The sequence below is a fragment of the Zootoca vivipara genome, chromosome 1, assembly GCF_963506605.1.
Source record: "Zootoca vivipara chromosome 1, rZooViv1.1, whole genome shotgun sequence".
Taxonomy (NCBI): Eukaryota; Metazoa; Chordata; class Lepidosauria; order Squamata; family Lacertidae; genus Zootoca; species Zootoca vivipara.
In genome coordinates, this window is record NC_083276.1 from 55,335,612 (window position 1) to 55,352,453 (window position 16,842).

General features: G+C 48.1%; 1 protein-coding gene across 1 annotated transcript; it reads left to right on the forward strand.

The window, feature by feature from the left end:
• Window positions 1-89: 89 nt before the first annotated feature.
• COMMD9 (COMM domain containing 9) lies at window positions 90-16,500 on the forward strand. The gene is made up of 6 exons (XM_060274796.1): window positions 90-179; window positions 7,757-7,882; window positions 8,421-8,560; window positions 9,649-9,683; window positions 14,361-14,464; window positions 15,559-16,500. Exons 1-6 carry the CDS (start codon window positions 114-116, stop codon window positions 15,697-15,699), a joined length of 612 nt encoding a protein of 203 aa, XP_060130779.1. The 5' UTR covers window positions 90-113; the 3' UTR covers window positions 15,700-16,500.
• The last annotated feature ends 342 nt before the right edge of the window (window positions 16,501-16,842 follow it).

The window sequence follows — 16,842 nt, forward strand, 5'->3', positions numbered from 1 at the left end:
CTCCGTCAGGCTCACGAAGGGACTACAGCTCCCACAATGCAAAGCAGCCTTACAAGCTGCCACGTGACTACAATCACCCTCTCTTCTTCCGATGTTGGGTGGCATCAGGTCACATGAAAGAAGGAAGTATGGCTGCAGTGGGCGAGGAGGAGTTCGCGGCGCTTCAGATCTTGTTGAAAGTAGGTGCATATTTATTTATTTTCGGGCAGTTGTTGTTTACTGGAAGATCTCTCAGCTCTGATAATTTTTAATGATGTATAAATGATTTGTCGAAAGCCCTTCAAATGATTGAAGAAGTCCCAGCGAAAGAAGAATGGATGCAAAAATAAGAAATCAAGATAACAAACTTTTTAATAAATGAATGGAAATGGTTTATTGAATATTTACAAATAAACTGTGAACAGATAAGAACATTGGCAGGATTACTATAATAATCTGCAGTTTTATAATATAGATGAATAAATGAGTAAGTAAAGTTAATTTGGAATATGCAGAAAATGTAAAAAATAAATTTAAGGAACTGCAGAAAGAGGGGAAAGTCAAATTAGAAAATATTAAAATGACTGCAAAATTATTGAAATGTATAAATTTTAAAATTATAAATAGAAAAGAAAAGAAAGCTCTTCAAATGAGATCATGGTGGAGTCAGAATTGGAGCTCTGATCAGATTGAAGTTCGCTGAAGTCACTGTTATTTCCTCCCCTCTTTTAAGGAACCTGTTAGTTAGCAGAATCGTGTTTTCAATGGGCTCATTCTTCTGTTTGAAAACCAACCAGGATGCATGCCTAGAAACATTGTGTCACATTTTATAGACTACATGGGAGGGATTTTTCATTGATGCTGACATGTAAGGTTAAATAGCCTTTCCCCCCTCCAAAAAAATGGTAATATCCTTTGGTTTGTTTAGGGCTATCCAATGACACTGAATGTTGGAAGATTTAACATTTTCCTTCATGCTCCCGCAAAATTTAGTAACAGCCATCAACTTTGATGGCTTTAAAAGAAGATTACAGAAATTCAGGGAAGAGAGCCATCATGGCTAGTAGCTGTTGATCATCCTACATTCTGCCACCCTTGTCAGAGGCAGTACAGTGGTACCTTGGGTTAAGAACTTAATTCGTTCTGGAGGTCCGTTCTTAACCTGAAACTGTTCTTAACCTGAGGTACCACTTTAGCTAATGGGGCCTCCTGCTGCCGCTGCACCGCCAGAGCATGATTTCTGTTCTCATCCTGAAGCAAAGTTCTTTACCCGAGGTACTATTTCTGGGTTAGTGGAGTCTGTAACCTGAAGCGTCTGTAACTCGAGGTACCACTGTATGCCAATGTATGCCAGTTGCTTGGAGTAACAAGTTACATGTAGGTAGCTGTGGTGGTTTGCTGTAGTCGAAACAAAATAAAAAAATTCCTTCCGGTAGCACCTTAGAGACCAAGTAAGTTTGTCATTGGTATGAGCTTTCGTGAGCTCGGTGAGGAAAGTGCTTTCACACTCTGGTCCTGCTTGAAAGTTGGCCACTGTGGGAACAGCATGCTGAACTATATAGGCCTTTGGCTCTTTTTACATTCACAATCCTGTGTTCACAATTGCGTTCATTAAGTCCCATTGCATTGCACTTCCAGAATATATGAAAGTGCAGTTTATAAATACTTATAAAATAAGGTTGCACAGCTAAATAGTTAGTTATCAGTGAGCCATGCCTGAAAAGGAAATGAGAATAGATAACTATAACCGGACATGACATTGATGGCTGTCAGAGGGCCTGGTATGGCTACTCTAGAGTAACGACTCCAGCATGGTCTTTTAAGGTTTTTATTAAGTGCTGATTATTTACAGTGTTCAGAGCAGTAAAAATGCATCCTTAAGGTGAGGTGTCTGAACTCCCGAATGGCGATTGGCGCGTTTTCTTCCAGCACCACAGCTTTGGCAGACCCAACCTCTTCCCCCTACGTTTGCGTCGCAATTCGGGAGTTGGGGGAATTGGCCTCCCCCCTGTGCGTCCTACTTCCTGTCCCACCTGCGGCCTGGGCTCCACAACCTTGCCTGAGCCTCGGACACCACTTCCTGACTCTCCGCTGGAGGCAGAGCTCTCCTTACTCTCTCCCGCGCTTGGGGATGGGCTGGAACTTAAGATGGGAGGGACTTCCCTGTATCCCTCGTCCCTCACATCCATCCCCCTCCCAGGCTCCTCTCCCCCCCTTCCTAGTGGCTCTCCGCTTGCTGGGGACGAGTGAAACCCCAAGAAGTCTGTGGCATCCGAGCCTGTGGGTGTAAAAATTTCCCCCCAATCCTGCGATCTTTCTCCTTCCCCCTGAGAAGACGGGAATCCCAAGAAGTCAGTGGCGTCAGAGCTGGTGGGAGTAAAAATGTTCTGCCAGTCCTCTCCTGCCTCTGACGTCGTTGACCTCGGTGAAACCCACACCTCTTCTTCCGTGTCCTCAAATTCCGCTTCCCATCTCCATGGAGAGCTGCTGCCTGCTATCCCTTCCTCCTGCCCCTCCCCCTCTCCCTCCCTTTCCATGTGCCAGGGCTTGGGCCTGTGGGGGAACAGGGCGTGGAACTCTTCCACTAAAAATTCCTCAGGTACTTCTGTGGCCGGTATCCACTCATTGTGGGACGGCGGAGTGTCCTCCCATGCTATCAGGTACTCCAGTCCTCTCACCCCTCTCCTTGAGTCTAAAATCTCAGTTGCCTCATTGAGCTGTCGGGCGTCTCCCGTCTCCCCCCCTCCCTCTGGAGGCTGATCGCTGTCCCTGAACCTGGTACTTTCCCTGTACGGCGACAGCAGCGATCTATGAAACACTGGGTGCACTCTCATGTCCTCCGGCAGTGCTAGCCTGAAGGCTACCGGGTTGACCTGTTGCGTGACCGTGAAGGGGCCCAGCCTCCTGGGTGCTAACTTCTTGCATCGCCCCCTGGTGGGAAGACCTTCCGAGGATAACCAAACCTTGTCCCCCACCCTGATGACCTCTCCCGGTCGCCTGTGGCGATCTGCCCCCTTCTTGTACGCTTCCTTGGCCCTCTCCAAGTGTTCTCTGAGCTGCTGGTGCACCGTCTCCAGGTCCTCTGCCCAATCCTCTGCCTGTGGGCCCTCTTCCTCCTCCTCCCCCTCCCTCTCCGGGAAAGATCTGAGGTCGCGCCCGTAGTTGGCCTTAAAGGGCGACACCCCTGTGGAGACGTGCACCGCATTGTTGTAGGCAAATTCTGCCAGTGGCAGGCGATCCACCCAGTCCGTTTGCCTCTGGCTGACGTAACATCTCAGGTACTGCTGCAGAATGGCGTTGACCCGCTCCGCCTGTCCATTGGTTTGCGGGTGCCTAGCCGTCGACAAGCTGACCTCCACCTGCAGGAGGTTCATGAGCCGCCTCCAGAACCTGGAAACAAATTGGCGGCCACGATCCGAAATAACCCTTAAAGGCAATCCATGCAGTCTGAATACGTGGTCAACAAACAGTTTGGCCGTCTCTTCTGCCGAGACCGCCCTGGCACACGGTATAAAATGGCACATTTTGGACATGAGGTCCACCACCACCAACACTGCGGTCTTGCCCCTGGACGACGGCAGGTCTGTGATGAAGTCCATGGACACTACTTCCCACGGCCTGTGCGGTGTGGCTAAGGGCTCCAGCAAACCAGCTGGTGGCGCTCTGACCACCTTTGCTCGCTGGCAGGTGTCACATCCCCTTACATAATCCCGAACATCCTCCCGCACCCCTGGCCACCAGAAGTGTCTCATGACTAGGTGAGTGGTTTTGTCCCTTCCAAAATGACCCGCCGTTGGGTTGTCGTGCATCTGCTTGAGGGCCTTACCTCTCAGCTGTTTGGTTGGCAGGTACAGGGCTCCCTTGTAAAAAAGCAAACCCCTCCTTTCCTCAAAGTCTTTGGCCTGCTCCCCCCCCCTCTCAGTTCTCTGAAGATGCGGGTGGCAAATTCATCAGCTGCTGTCAGTGCTGTGAGTTCTGCCTCGCTCACCACTGTTGCTCCGCAGGACCATGCTGATGGGGGGAAAATATGCCTGGGTGCCGGTGGCAACTCCTCCTCCATGTACTCTGGCTTGCGGGAGAGGGCATCCGCCCTGACATTCTGCTCTCCCGGGATGTAGTGGATGGAGAAGTTGAAGTTCGAGAAGAACTCTGCCCACCGTATCTGCCGCTGGTTGAGCACCCTGGCAGTTCTCCAGAACTCCAGGTTCTTGTGGTCTGTGCACACCTGGATGGGGTGCTTGGCGCCCACCAGGAAGTGTCGCCAGTGCTGGAACGCAGCGTGGATCGCGAGAAGTTCCCTGTCAAACACTGTGTAGTTGCGTTCCGGCTGGGTCAGCTTCCTGGAGAAGAAGGCACAGGGTCTCCACTCTCTGTTGGCGTCCAGTTGCAACAGAATCGCTCCCAGAGCCTTGTCCGAAGCATCTGTCTCCAGGCGTAGGGGCGCATCCTGCACCACGTGGAACAGGTGCTGGTCTGAAGCGAATACCCTCTTGAGGCTTTCGAACGCTGCTTGCGCCTCTGGTGTCCACCGGAACTTCTGCTTGCCTCTCAGGCAGTCGGTGATAGGAGCCGTGACGCGAGAGAAGTTCTTGATGAACTTCCTGTAGAAGTTCGCGAAGCCTAGTAGGCGTTGGGCATCTTTGCGCGTCCTGGGGCTGTGCCAGTCCAGGATGGCCTGCACCTTGTCCTTGTCCATCGCCAGCCCCTTGTCTGACAGCTTGTAGCCTAGGAAGTCCACTTCTTTGGTGTGAAACTTGCACTTCTCCAGCTTCACATACAGGTGGTTGTCCTTCAGGCGCTGCAACACCTCCCTGACATCCTTCACATGCTGCACTGGGTCATTGGAGTAGATAAGGATGTCATCCAGAAAGACCAAGCAGTTCTTGAAGAGGAGGGACCCCAGGACGTGGTGCATGAAGGCCTGGAAGCATGCTGAGCCCCCTTGCAACCCGAAGGGCATCACCAGATATTCAAAAGAGCCCAGAGGCGTGAACATCGTGGTTTTCCATTCATCACCCTCCCGGATCCTAATCAAGTTGTACGCCCCTCTTAGGTCGAGCTTGGTGAAGATCTTGCCCCTGCGTGCCGCTGTCAGGAGATCATCCACTCTGGGCATGGGGAAAGCCATTGGCTCTGTCACCGAATTCAGCCGTCTAAAATCCACCACCAGACGGCGCTGTTGCGTGTCTTTCTTGTCCACCCAGAAGACCGGGCTGCCCCCTGCTGCCTTGCTTTCTCTGATGAACCCCCGCTTGAGGTTCTTGTCGATGAAAGCGCGCAGATCCTCCAGTTCCTGATCTGACATGGCATACAGCTTGGCTGGGGGTATAGTTGCCCCTGGCACCAGGTTGATCTGGCAGTCAAAAGGCCTGTGTGGGGGTAGGTGGTCGGACTCCGCTTCGCTGAAGACCTCCTGCAGGTCCCAGTACGGCTTGGGTATTGCCTCACCCCCCTTGACGTGCATGGTGGCCACCGTGGCTATCGGAGGCCCCTCCCCTGGTTGGTGCTGCATGCAATGTTCCAGACAAAAGTCCGATCCAAAAGTGATGCATCTCTGGTGCCAACTTATGGAGGGGTCGTGGCGCGTCAGCCAGCTCATGCCCAAGACGATGGGGGGGTCTGAGATGGTTGTGACGTTGAAAGCCAGTGTCTCTGAGTGCCTTCCCACCGTCATTCTCATGGGGGGGGTTTGATGCGTGATGGCCCCTCCCAGCAGCTCTCTGCCGTCAATGGTGGCCACGTGCAGGGGAAAATCCAGCTGCAGAAGTTGGATCTGGTGCTCTTCCGCAAAGTTTCTCGAGAAGAAGTTGGCTGAGGCACCACTGTCAATTAAGGCGAGGACTGTCAGGGGATAGCCATTTGGGAGCGTGAGCGTGACTTCTAGAACCACTCCTGCTCTGGGAGGGGTGGGCTGGCTGTGCTCCTCTCTGTGCGGGTGGGCGGGCGGGGGCTGTTGTCTGCTGACTGTGCCTGGCCGCTCCCCCTTGTCTCCTGCAGCCAGGCTGTCTCGTTTCCCTGCTGTGGTGCTGCGTCAGCTGGGGAAGGTACAACCGTTCCCGCCTTTCCTTGCCACTCTCTGCGATGTGGGCAGTCTCTGACGCGATGCCTGGGGGAGTTGCAGAGAAAGCAATTCCCGCCTCTTCCCTCCTTGCGTCTTGGCGCCGCCGGGGTTTGAAAAGCCCGCGCGCGCGCTCCTCCGATCTCCATCGGTTCCGGCTCTGGGCTTGGCCTGGGCGGGTGTGGGGGCGGGCCCTGGGGTGGGGTTTGGTGATGTGGTCTGTCCTGGGAGCGTGGGAACCAAGGTTTTGCTGCGCGCGTCGCTTGTTTGTCATTCCATCTGGATTCCTGTCTCACCCCCACCGCTAGCGCCGCTTTGCTTAACTCATCCATAGTTCGCGGTTTGGGACCTCTTGCCAGCTCATCCTTAACGTCTGCGTGCAAACCCATGTAGAAGGCTGATTTCACTGGCTCACTTTGCAGATCCCACCCCAGTTTGTGCACCAGCATGGTGAATCTCGCCCAGTAGTCCCTAACTGTCGATTTTCCTTGTGTTAAGTTATGAAGCTCCTCTTTAGTGGCCTCCATTTCACTGTCACTAGCGTACATTATTTTTAAAGCTTCTAGAAATAATTTTGCGTTCTTCATGCAAGGATTTTTTTGCGCGATGAGCGGTCTTACCCATTCTCGGGCGGCCCCCGTCAAATGCTCTATGATAAAGGAGACTCTGTGCGCGTCATCTGGGAATTCTGCTGCATGCAATTCCAGCGCATAATTTATTTCTGTCTCGAATCCTAGGTACTCCCTAGGGTCGCCGCTAAACTTGGTGACTAGGCTCTGTCCCCTTCTCACTTGGACTAGCTGCGGCTGGGGCACCCCCCCACCTCTAGCGGCTTTCTCCTCTTCCAACTTCTTCTGTAGGTCCAAAACCATCACCCTTAGCTGTTTCTCAGTCTCCTCTTTTGTCCTCACCTGGTCCACCAGCTTGTTCAGCTCCTCCTGCGCCCCTCGCGCTTCCTCCTGAGCGGCATGCAATTGCTGCTGTGCGTGCGCTGTGAGGTTCTGCAGCTCCTGCTTCGCTGCTTCGGCCTCCAGCCTCCAATGCTCAGCCTCTTGAGCGCTCATCGCTGCACTCCAAAGTAGCCAAAAAAAAGATTCGGGAGTTGCTGTCAGAGGGCCTGGTATGGCTACTCTAGAGTAACGACTCCAGCATGGTCTTTTAAGGTTTTTATTAAGTGCTGATTATTTACAGTGTTCAGAGCAGTAAAAATGCATCCTTAAGGTGAGGTGTCTGAACTCCCGAATGGCGATTGGCGCGTTTTCTTCCAGCACCACAGCTTTGGCAGACCCAACCTCTTCCCCCTACGTTTGCGTCGCAATTCGGGAGTTGGGGGAATTGGCCTCCCCCCTGTGCGTCCTACTTCCTGTCCCACCTGCGGCCTGGGCTCCACAACCTTGCCTGAGCCTCGGACACCACTTCCTGACTCTCCGCTGGAGGCAGAGCTCTCCTTACTCTCTCCCGCGCTTAGGGATGGGCTGGAACTTAAGATGGGAGGGACTTCCCTGTATCCCTCGTCCCTCACAATGGCCTTTCCTATTTCCCCACCCCAGTTTATGATATTAAAGAGGTATAATAACCTCTGTAGATGGGATCCAGTTCAGCTTACATGGCTAATGGCAGCTGATAAGAGCTAGTTTTTCTTAGTTTGTGCAAAGATAAATTTGAGCTGCACCACATCCTGTGTTTTGAAAAGGCTCACTGCTCATTTCTCTTTGCCAGGCTTCATCGAAGGATGTAGTTCGGCAGTTATGCCAGGAGTGCTTTTCTAGCTCTGCAAGTGGTTCTGACAAACTGATCGAGAACACGTGTTCCAGTCTCTCGGTTACCCCAAATGAAGCAAGTCAGGTAAGATTTAGGCTGTAACCTTGTGCATGATTATCTGGGAGTAAGTCCCACTGAATAGACATGTGTTGCGCTATTAAGTCAAGTTGGCTTTTTTGACAAATCCTGATGTTTTATCACTTTTTTCATTATTAATAATATTCTGTTGGTAGCCGCCCAGAGTGGCTGGGGAAACCCAGACAGATCGGCATTGTATGAATAAATTATTATTATTATTATTGTTATTATTATCATCATCTTCATCATCATCAACAACAACAACAACAACATCATCCTGAGGAGGAAGGGGCTGGTTAGGTGTAAAGATTGAGCAGCAAGAGCTCAGAACAGGAAGAAGAGAGACTCTAGCTCAGGGGGCAAGAAGAGATCAGGGTTCAGGATTAAAGGGCAAAGGCCAAATGGTGAACTGGACTGATGGGAATCAGGCAGCAGAGTGCATATATATGATATAGTGTGTTGGTGCTGGATTGAAGGTGAGAGAGAGAGATTGCCACGTGTTGTTGACATTGTACCTGAAAGATCTGTCTGGTTCCTCTTGCAGCTGATCCGATCTTTGCACAATCTTACAAGACACACAGTCTATCATGGCCTGACACCACCAGAAGAAATTCTCACCCTCTTTCCAGAAGGATTCCACCAGAATCTAAAAAACCTCTTGACCAAGATAATCCTGGAAAATGCGTAAGTGTCATTGAAGCTGTTTTCCATAGAATTAGACCACTGGTCTGTGTAGCTCAGCATTGTCTCCACTGACAAGCAGGGTTTCAGGGAGGAGTCTTTCTCAGCCATGCCTGGATATACCTGGGATCACACTTGGGACTTTTGGCATGCAAAACATGTGCTGTGACCCTGAGCTGCAGCACTTCCCGTCAGGTTTGTGGTGTTGGACAAAAAAAACCCAAAGGCAGTGGATTGGTAGATTAGTCAGGCTTCACACTGTTATCCAGTTGTCCCTGCTTTCTAGCTAGTCATTCGGTGTGTGGTAACACCAGTTTCACAATTAGATGGTCACCATGTGTTAGAATTAAAGGCAGGCAGCGATGACCTGTCTCTCTCAATGGGAAGTGACTTTTGCACTCCCTGAATGGTGGAATAAGGCTGGAGCCGTAGCCCCACATCCCTGGGAGTTTGCCCCAATAGGACCCAGGTGGCGCAAGGGACCCAGGTGGCGCTGTGGTTAAACCACTGAGCCTAGGGCTTGCTGATCAGAAGGTCGGCGGTTCGAATCCCTGTGACGGGGTGAGCTCCCGTTGCTTGGTCCCAGCTCCTGCCAACCTAGCAGTTCGAAAGCACATCAAAATGCAAGTAGATAAATAGGAACCGCTACAGCGGGAAGGTAAACGGCGTTTCCATGTGCTGCTCTGGTTCGCCAGAAGCAGCTTTGTCATGCTGGCCACATGAGCTGGAAGCTATATGCCGGCTCCCTCGGCCAATAATGCGAGATGAGCGCGCAACCCCAGAGTCGGTCACGACTGGACCTAATGGTCAGGGGTCCCTTTACCTTTACCTTTACCTGAGTAGACGTGGATCTGATTGCACTCTAAATCAGATCAGTTGCCCTCCATAGAGTCTGTTGCATATTGCAATTTGTCAAATTTTCAGTTTTTTAAAACTGGTGGGGCTGAAACCTCTTGTGCTTCAGACTTGATGGCTGCAAAATGGTACTTCATGTGGCGAAAATAGTTTCCTGAATCCACTTTCAGTCCCTGCTGCTATTCTGTGTTTCAAATACAAATGGTGCATATTTGTGTTTTCTCTGCTCTTTTCAGCTCTGCCTGGAGAAATGAAGCACAAGCCAGTCAAAGTAAGTAATGGGCTTTGTGGAGGAGCAGTTCGCATCCCTTACATTTATTGGGGGTATTTATTAGGTTGTCTTGCCTTGGGAATGGACTGGATGAGAGGCACCAAACTGAAGCTCAATCCAGATAAGACTGAGGCAATGTTAGTGGGCAGTTCTCTAAACTGGATAGATAGGGGGTTGCCTGCTCTTAATAGGGTTACACTCCCTATGAAGGAGTGGGTATGTAGCTTCTGGATCCTTTGCTGTGGCTTGAGGCTCAGGTGACCTCAGTCGTGTGGAGTGCCTTCCATTAGCTTTGGCTGGTGGCCCAGCTGCGCCCCTATCTGGGATAGCCTAACTTCTCTTGTCTATGCTCTGGAAACCTCTAGGTTAGATTACTCCAACACTGTATGCTGAGGGTTGCCTCTGAAGATGGTTCAGAATTCGGCAGCCAGGTTGCTCCCTGGGGCAATACTATTTGAGCATATTATACCCATCCTGGCCTGACTGCACTGGCTGCCAATTGGTTTCCAGGCCAAAGTGCTAGTTTTGACCTCTAAAGCCTTAAACAGCTCGGGACTGCAGTACCTCAAGGACCATCTCCCCTACCTTCATATGAACCAACCCAGACCCTGCAATCATAATCTGAGGCCCTTCTTCATATGCCTCTTCTGCGAGAGGTCCGGAGGGTGGCAACACGAGAACGGGCCTTTTCTGTGGTGGCTCCCCATTTGTGCAATGCTCTCCCCAGGGAGACTCAGCTGGCACCCTCATTACATATCTTCAGGTGCTGGGCAAAAATGTTTTTCTATAACCAGGCCTTTGGCTGATTAAGCATTCTGTGGACATTTAAATGTGTTTGCCAGAGGGAGATTATTGTTTTGTTTTTGTTTTGTTATGTATTATATGTTTTCATGTTGTGAACTGCCCTGTGATCTTCGGATGAAGGGTAATAATAATAATATAACCATCATCACCACACATAGGTAGTGTCAGTAGTGGCAGCTCCTTTCCTCATAGTATGAAACCATCTTTTTTAGCTCTGCTACTTATCTAACTTTTGACTAGCAACCTTCTATATGGAAAGTTTGTGCTGTATGAACGAATTACAAGGATCTACATGGTATTCATTAGTAAAAGGTGTGGAATGAACACCTCAGTGACTAAACTGTGCCATCGGTGTGCATGTTACGAGAGGATTGGCCCCTGTCCCACGAAGCTTACAATTTAAAAACCAACATAGGAAACAGAGGAAGTGGAGGAAAGAGTAAACAGGAAAGCAAAATGTGATTGCTTGTTTGTTTGTTCAGTTAAGTGCTTACTTACCAGCAGAGTTATTAGTAGGGCGTGGGAATCTTGGTCTTGGTTCACCATATAATGTAGCAGCCTTGTTAGCAATTATCCTGTAAAAAGTTTATCCTTTGGCTGTGGAAGGAATTAATTTTTGAGCATCCTCACTATGTTGCCTCTGGCTCTTCCAGCTCGCACATATGGTGTCTTTGTGATGTTGGACGATGGGACTGGTATCTCATTCTGGCAGGGGGGAAAACAAACGGTAGCTTATGCCAATACAAGGTTGATTTCTTTTCAAATACCGGTTTGGATAAATTCCTCTCCCCACCTTGTTCTAGAGCTGTATTGGCTTTTTTTTTGTTTTGGCACAAGATGTGTGTGTGTGAGAGAGAAGTGGACTATTGTAGGTGATGCTTTTTCGTGGCAAGGAATCTATTATTGTTGTTTATATAATGCCTTCAAGGTTCCTGGTAGTCTAAAGAGATTTTTAAAAGATAGGATGGGGATGAAAATAAAGATGGAAACCCTAAATGTAGTGATATTAGGATTTGGTGGTGGTTGTTTAATAAAGGCCATGTTAAAAGTCCTTAGCTGGTTTTCAGCTGTGGCGTTGAATTAAACAGCAGCTTTTCAAATGACTTGGTAGATAAATTGAGCAAGCCTCAATTCCAAGTACAGTGGTACCTCGGATATGTACCTGATCCGTTCTGGGGTGCCATTTGCACCCCAAAAAGTACGTAACCAGAGCAGTGTTTCTGCGCACGCGCGAAGCGCACAGAACGCTTCTGCGCACGGCAGAACCTGGAAGTAAACACTTTCGGGTCTGCTGCGTACTTATCCTGAAAGTACACAACCAGCAGCGAACTCAACCCAAGGTATGACTGTATGCTTGTTTGGAAGCAAGTCCCATTGAATTCAATGAGAGTTGGCTCCCTAGTAAGTTTGTTTTGGATTGCAATCTGCAGAATATTTGGGATTTCTTGCTTCCTAAGCATTTGCACGATTGCTGTTTTCTGCAGCTCTTTTAGAAATAAGGTCAAGGTTTTGCTCCAGGAGTCATCAATCAAGTAGAAGTGTCCCTGGGGCACCCAGGGGCTGATATCCCATGCACTATAAGGGCATCCTTTCATTAGCAGGCACCAGAATTGCAGTTGTGTTCTTTCCATTGGTTGGTTTTCAGAACCTGATTTATTTGTGGCTGCTGAGTGCCTACCCACAGCACCACTCAAACTGGAAGCTTGTCAGAGGGAAAGGGGATGATGGAAATAGATGCAAAAAACAACAACACAAAAAACGCACGAAAGTAACTCCAAGTCAGTTCGGCCAGATTGGATGGAGGACTGAGGTTACAATCCTGTATACACTTATTTGGGAGTAAACCCTGCTGAATGCAGTGGGATTTAGTAAATAGCTGCTAATACTCTTTTTAAAAAATGAGATCACTGTCATAATTGTGCTCCCTCCGTCAATTTTTCAAATGTTTGCCAACATTCTTTTAATTCTGTTCTATTCAAGTGCAGAATTAAGGTTAAGGATACGGAATTTGGCACCCTGCAAACTGATTTTTTAAAATTAAAAACAACAACAAAATTTCTGGCTCTTACGAATATGAAAATGGGCTTGAAATGTTGTGTGTCATTTTTTAAAAAAATAATAATAATCCTTGAATCATCAGACTATTTTACAATACAGCAAAACAAAGGACCAAGTGGCAACTTGCCATTATAGATCCATGATGCAAGGTTAGCTATTACTTCAGACCATAAAAAGGTTCAGTCAAGAGAATGGGAGTATTGTTTTCATAGAATCAGAGAGGACTAATAGTAGTGAGTATTCACATGCAAAAGGTAAAAGTAAAGGAACCCCTGACCATTAGGTCCAGTCGTGGATGACCCTGGAGATGTGGCGCTCATCTCGCTTTACTGGCCAAGGGAGCCGTTGTACAGCTTCCGAGTCATGTGGCCAGCATGACTAAGCCACTTCTGGCGAACCAGAGCAGTGCACGGAAATGCTGTTTACCTTCCCACTGTACCTATTTATCTACTTCCACTTTGAGGTGCTTTTGAACTGCTAGGTTGGCAGGAGCTGGGACCGAGCAAAAGGAGCTCACTCCGTCATGGGGATTCAAACCGCTGACCTTCTGATCGGCAAGCCCTAGGCTTTGTGGTTTAACCCACAGCGCCACCCGCGTTCCTAAATTACATGTATTCACAGTACTAAATTTACATTGCATGGATAACCTTGGGACTGGATTTCTTAATCATGTTGTGTTGGAGCTCTCAAACATGCGCTTCAGTATTACCTGGAAATGAGATTTAAATAAACTTTATTAAGAACTCTAAGTATGACTTTTAAGCATTGCCGAAACAGAGAATGGTTACCACATTGCTCTGTGGCAGACAACGGGGTCCTCCTTCATCTTTTCTGCTGCTACGTCCCTTCCTCTTCCAGCAACTACATACAGGCAACCACATGGCGATCTTGGGGACACCTTGCCTAGTCCGAATTCTCTTCACAGCTCTGGGGACTAAAGTGAAGAGTTCACGCTCTGTTGTTGCTGCTGCTGTTGTCATTTTAACAGGCGGAGCCAGACCCTTCTTGTCTCTGCTTGAAGAGAAGCCTTGTCTGACCTTTAGCGTTCTCAAGGGAAATGGGGCTCTTTTTAGCCAGCTTGATTCTTATTTATGGCTTGTCTATCTTGGCAGGATCAAGAGCCAATATATTCTTTTCCGAGCCAGAACATACACAGCAAACAATGCTGGAAACATATTTTAAATCCTCCAAACGCCAGCATGAAACAGGGTCTTGGGTAGAGCTCACCCACATCACCTGCCACCTGATTAGGAAGAGGCCAAAGCTGACTGACAGAGCACAGACTTTTTTCCGCCCCCGAGACCATTATTTATCATAATTATCAGACTTTCCAAAAACCTAACACTTCTTGAGTTAGAGCACTGGCTTTGCTTGCAAAAGGTCCCAGATTCAATCCCCAGCATCTTCAAAATAGGCCTGGAGAGACCCCTGCCTGAAACTCTGGGGAGCCACTGTGAGTCCGCCTTGACAAAACTGGACTTGACAAAACCAATGGTCTGACTTGGTCCTGTGATCCTTTGAGCCATATCCGCCTGGGACGTTCTGACCCTGAACTCTGGTCCCCCTCGACATGCATAAGCTCTACTGATGAGCTGCATTTCTTCCCAACCTTACATGAGGGTGAAGTTTTATATAAAAGCTACAGTTTTGCCATTAGCATGCGAACCCTTCCAGGTGTTTTTTTTTATTATTTGCTCACAGAGATAGCCCCTGGAATAGCTCTGAAGTGACCCTTGGAGTGAGGTCCGTGAGTTTGGTATCCTGATAATTACAATTCAAAGGTCTGTGTGTTCATTCATTCCATTTTAATTCCAGTTTCCCTGCCCCGGCTTGTGGATCTGGACTGGAGGGTAGATATCAAGACCTCCTCGGACAGTATCAGCAGAATGGCTGTCCCTACCTGCCTGCTGCAGCTGAAGGTATTGCTTCTTGAGAGAGAGCCATTCATTTCCCACTTCATGAAGAGAAACAAATAGGCAGATCCTTATTCCCCACCACCACCACCGGCTATGTTCCCCCGTTAATATTCCCACCCCCAGAGTCTTCAAAGACTGTTTAGCTTGTGACCCACCATGCATGACACAGTCCTACCTATTACAGCTTGTCTGGGATTGTGAAGCCACTGAAAAGCCACAGCACAATGAGAGGAGAGTTGCAAATTGTGAGCATCTGTGATGACACTTGTCTCTCTTGCCCCCCCCCCGGCCTCTAGACAGTTTCCCACAGCTTCTGAAGCTCTACTTGTACAATGGCTTACTCACGCTATTACCAGGTCACACTATATCACCAAGACTTGAGTGTAAAGTCCCATTTATTTCAGTGGTGAAAATCCCATAAACTAGGTTGGATCCATACTAAGTGTAGCTTACTTAGTGTGGCTCCAACCCAGTGTCTTGCTAGAGGCTTAATTGATGGAGTGATGATTGTTCAGTGATGGGGACTTTGCATCTACTGCAAAGCAGAAGCGCCAGCTTTTTGTGCATACCTTGTTTTATGCAAGAACAGCAAAGCTGCATTCAGACATATCTGGAAGGTATGATGAGTCAGCTAACCCAGAAGAGGGAAAGCATCGGGTTAGTCTCTAGTTAGGACTTCTGTGACTCCTTTTTTTGAAAGGTGACTAGATAAACTGGAATTCAAGAATGTTAAGAAGATAAAGCAGATGTAGCCAAGCCCTGCAGATGCTGTAGGAATCCAACTCCCATTAGCGCTTGCCAGCAGAGCCCTAGTGGTCAGTCTGCTGGGAGTTGTAAGCCAACAATATTGGAGAGGACATCTTGTTGAATAGCCCTGCTTTAGAATTTATGGCTTATCCACCGAATCATCCTTCCTGGTTGGGTTTGGTAGAAGCTGCACATTGAAAAAGACATTTTGTGTTCCTTAAGGAAAAGGAAATATCCTATTCTCTGTCAGTAGAAATATTAATCTGCCAAAAGAGAAGGAGGGCTGGGATTAAACCAAGAAGGGGTTTTTGATGGTGATTTCAAGCTCTGGGGTCTTTTTTCTTTTTCAGATTCAGGAAGATGCTGCCTTGTGTGGGAATGACTTCACAACCTCAGCATTGACAGTAGAGTTGAATAAGCAAACATTGGACACTATGTTAGATGGCCTGGGAAGGATACGGGACCAGCTTTCTGCCGTTGCAAATAAATAAAGCCTTCTGGCTAAAGGATTCCAACAGCTTTTCACATGCGGAAGATAACTCTCCTATCTTGCCAACCTGGCTGTGATATTTTACCAACAGCCAATCTTTGGGTTTCTCTTCCTCTTCATAACCCAAACATCATTGTTATTTTTTTACTTTTCAATGAAATGGCATGGTTTTCTTCCCCTTCAGAAGCAAAGACTTCAACACTTTCTTGGTCCGATGCCTGACATAAGCTCATAATGATGATCAGGACCGCCTCTTGTACATATTCCTAGAGAGGCTCATAACTCAGCTTGTAGCAGGAACAAAGAGCAGCCGATGAAGTGGACTGTGTCTTTTGCCTCTGAAATGGGGGACTAAGAAGCATGGCTAGCTTGCAGCCTCAGCGCACTCTTGAAAGGTGTTTGCTGAGAAGTGTGGGGTGTTGGTCTTTTCCTCCTCACTGAGGCACAGCTTCTGAAACAGAACATCCAGGCTGCAGTGCGTTCTCTCACGTGGCAGACATGCCTCATGTGTGAACTTTTCAGTTCCAAGTTTAAACGGCTGGAATGAATTCAGTAGCAAGTAGCACCAATCTGGTGATGGAGGAGAGAAAGTTTTGACACTTTGTATTTGTGTTAACAGGAGGCTCTGTGATAGACTTGGATGTACTGAGAAAGGTTGCTAATGGCAACTGGCTCCTGTAGCAACAAAGGCACTGCACACATTTATGAATTATTAAGTGTTTCATTTAAAAGACAACTATTGTGCTAGATAGATTTATGTTTGCTTTAAATAAATAAATAAAAACGGGACCTTTTCCTTGTTTTTCTTCGTCTGGTGATTAAGTTTTCCTTGTTTTTACTCTTCTGGTGATTGCCTTTATCCTGTATTTTTATCTTGTGAGCTGCCCTGAAATATTTGGATGAAGAGCCACAACCATTGCTCCACCCACTTTTGTCACTGGCCCCACCCACTGTTGGAGCTTTGCCCCCAGAAAGTTACTCATGAGGAAATGTGGCGCTTTTGCCCCCAAAAAAGTTTCTGCACCCTTGGCCTAAAAACAGGTGTCTGTTTCCACTCCTTTAAACAAAGGCATGAAATTTTGTTTCCTTCACCTGAAATTCATTCATTCATTCATTTTTTATTTTGGCATTCAGTATGTTAATT

What these genes read in the sequence shown, in the direction of transcription:
- COMMD9 (XM_060274796.1), top strand. Translation starts at nt 114, where the DNA reads ATGAAAGAAGGAAGTATGGCTGCAGTGGGCGAGGAGGAGTTCGCGGCG. An exon ending in AAGATAATCCTGGAAAATGC is followed by an intron (nt 8,561 to 9,648) that starts GTAAGTGTCATT and finishes TGCTCTTTTCAG; the next exon opens with CTCTGCCTGGAGAAATGAAG. An exon ending in TGAAGCACAAGCCAGTCAAA is followed by an intron (nt 9,684 to 14,360) that starts GTAAGTAATGGG and finishes TTTTAATTCCAG; the next exon opens with TTTCCCTGCCCCGGCTTGTG.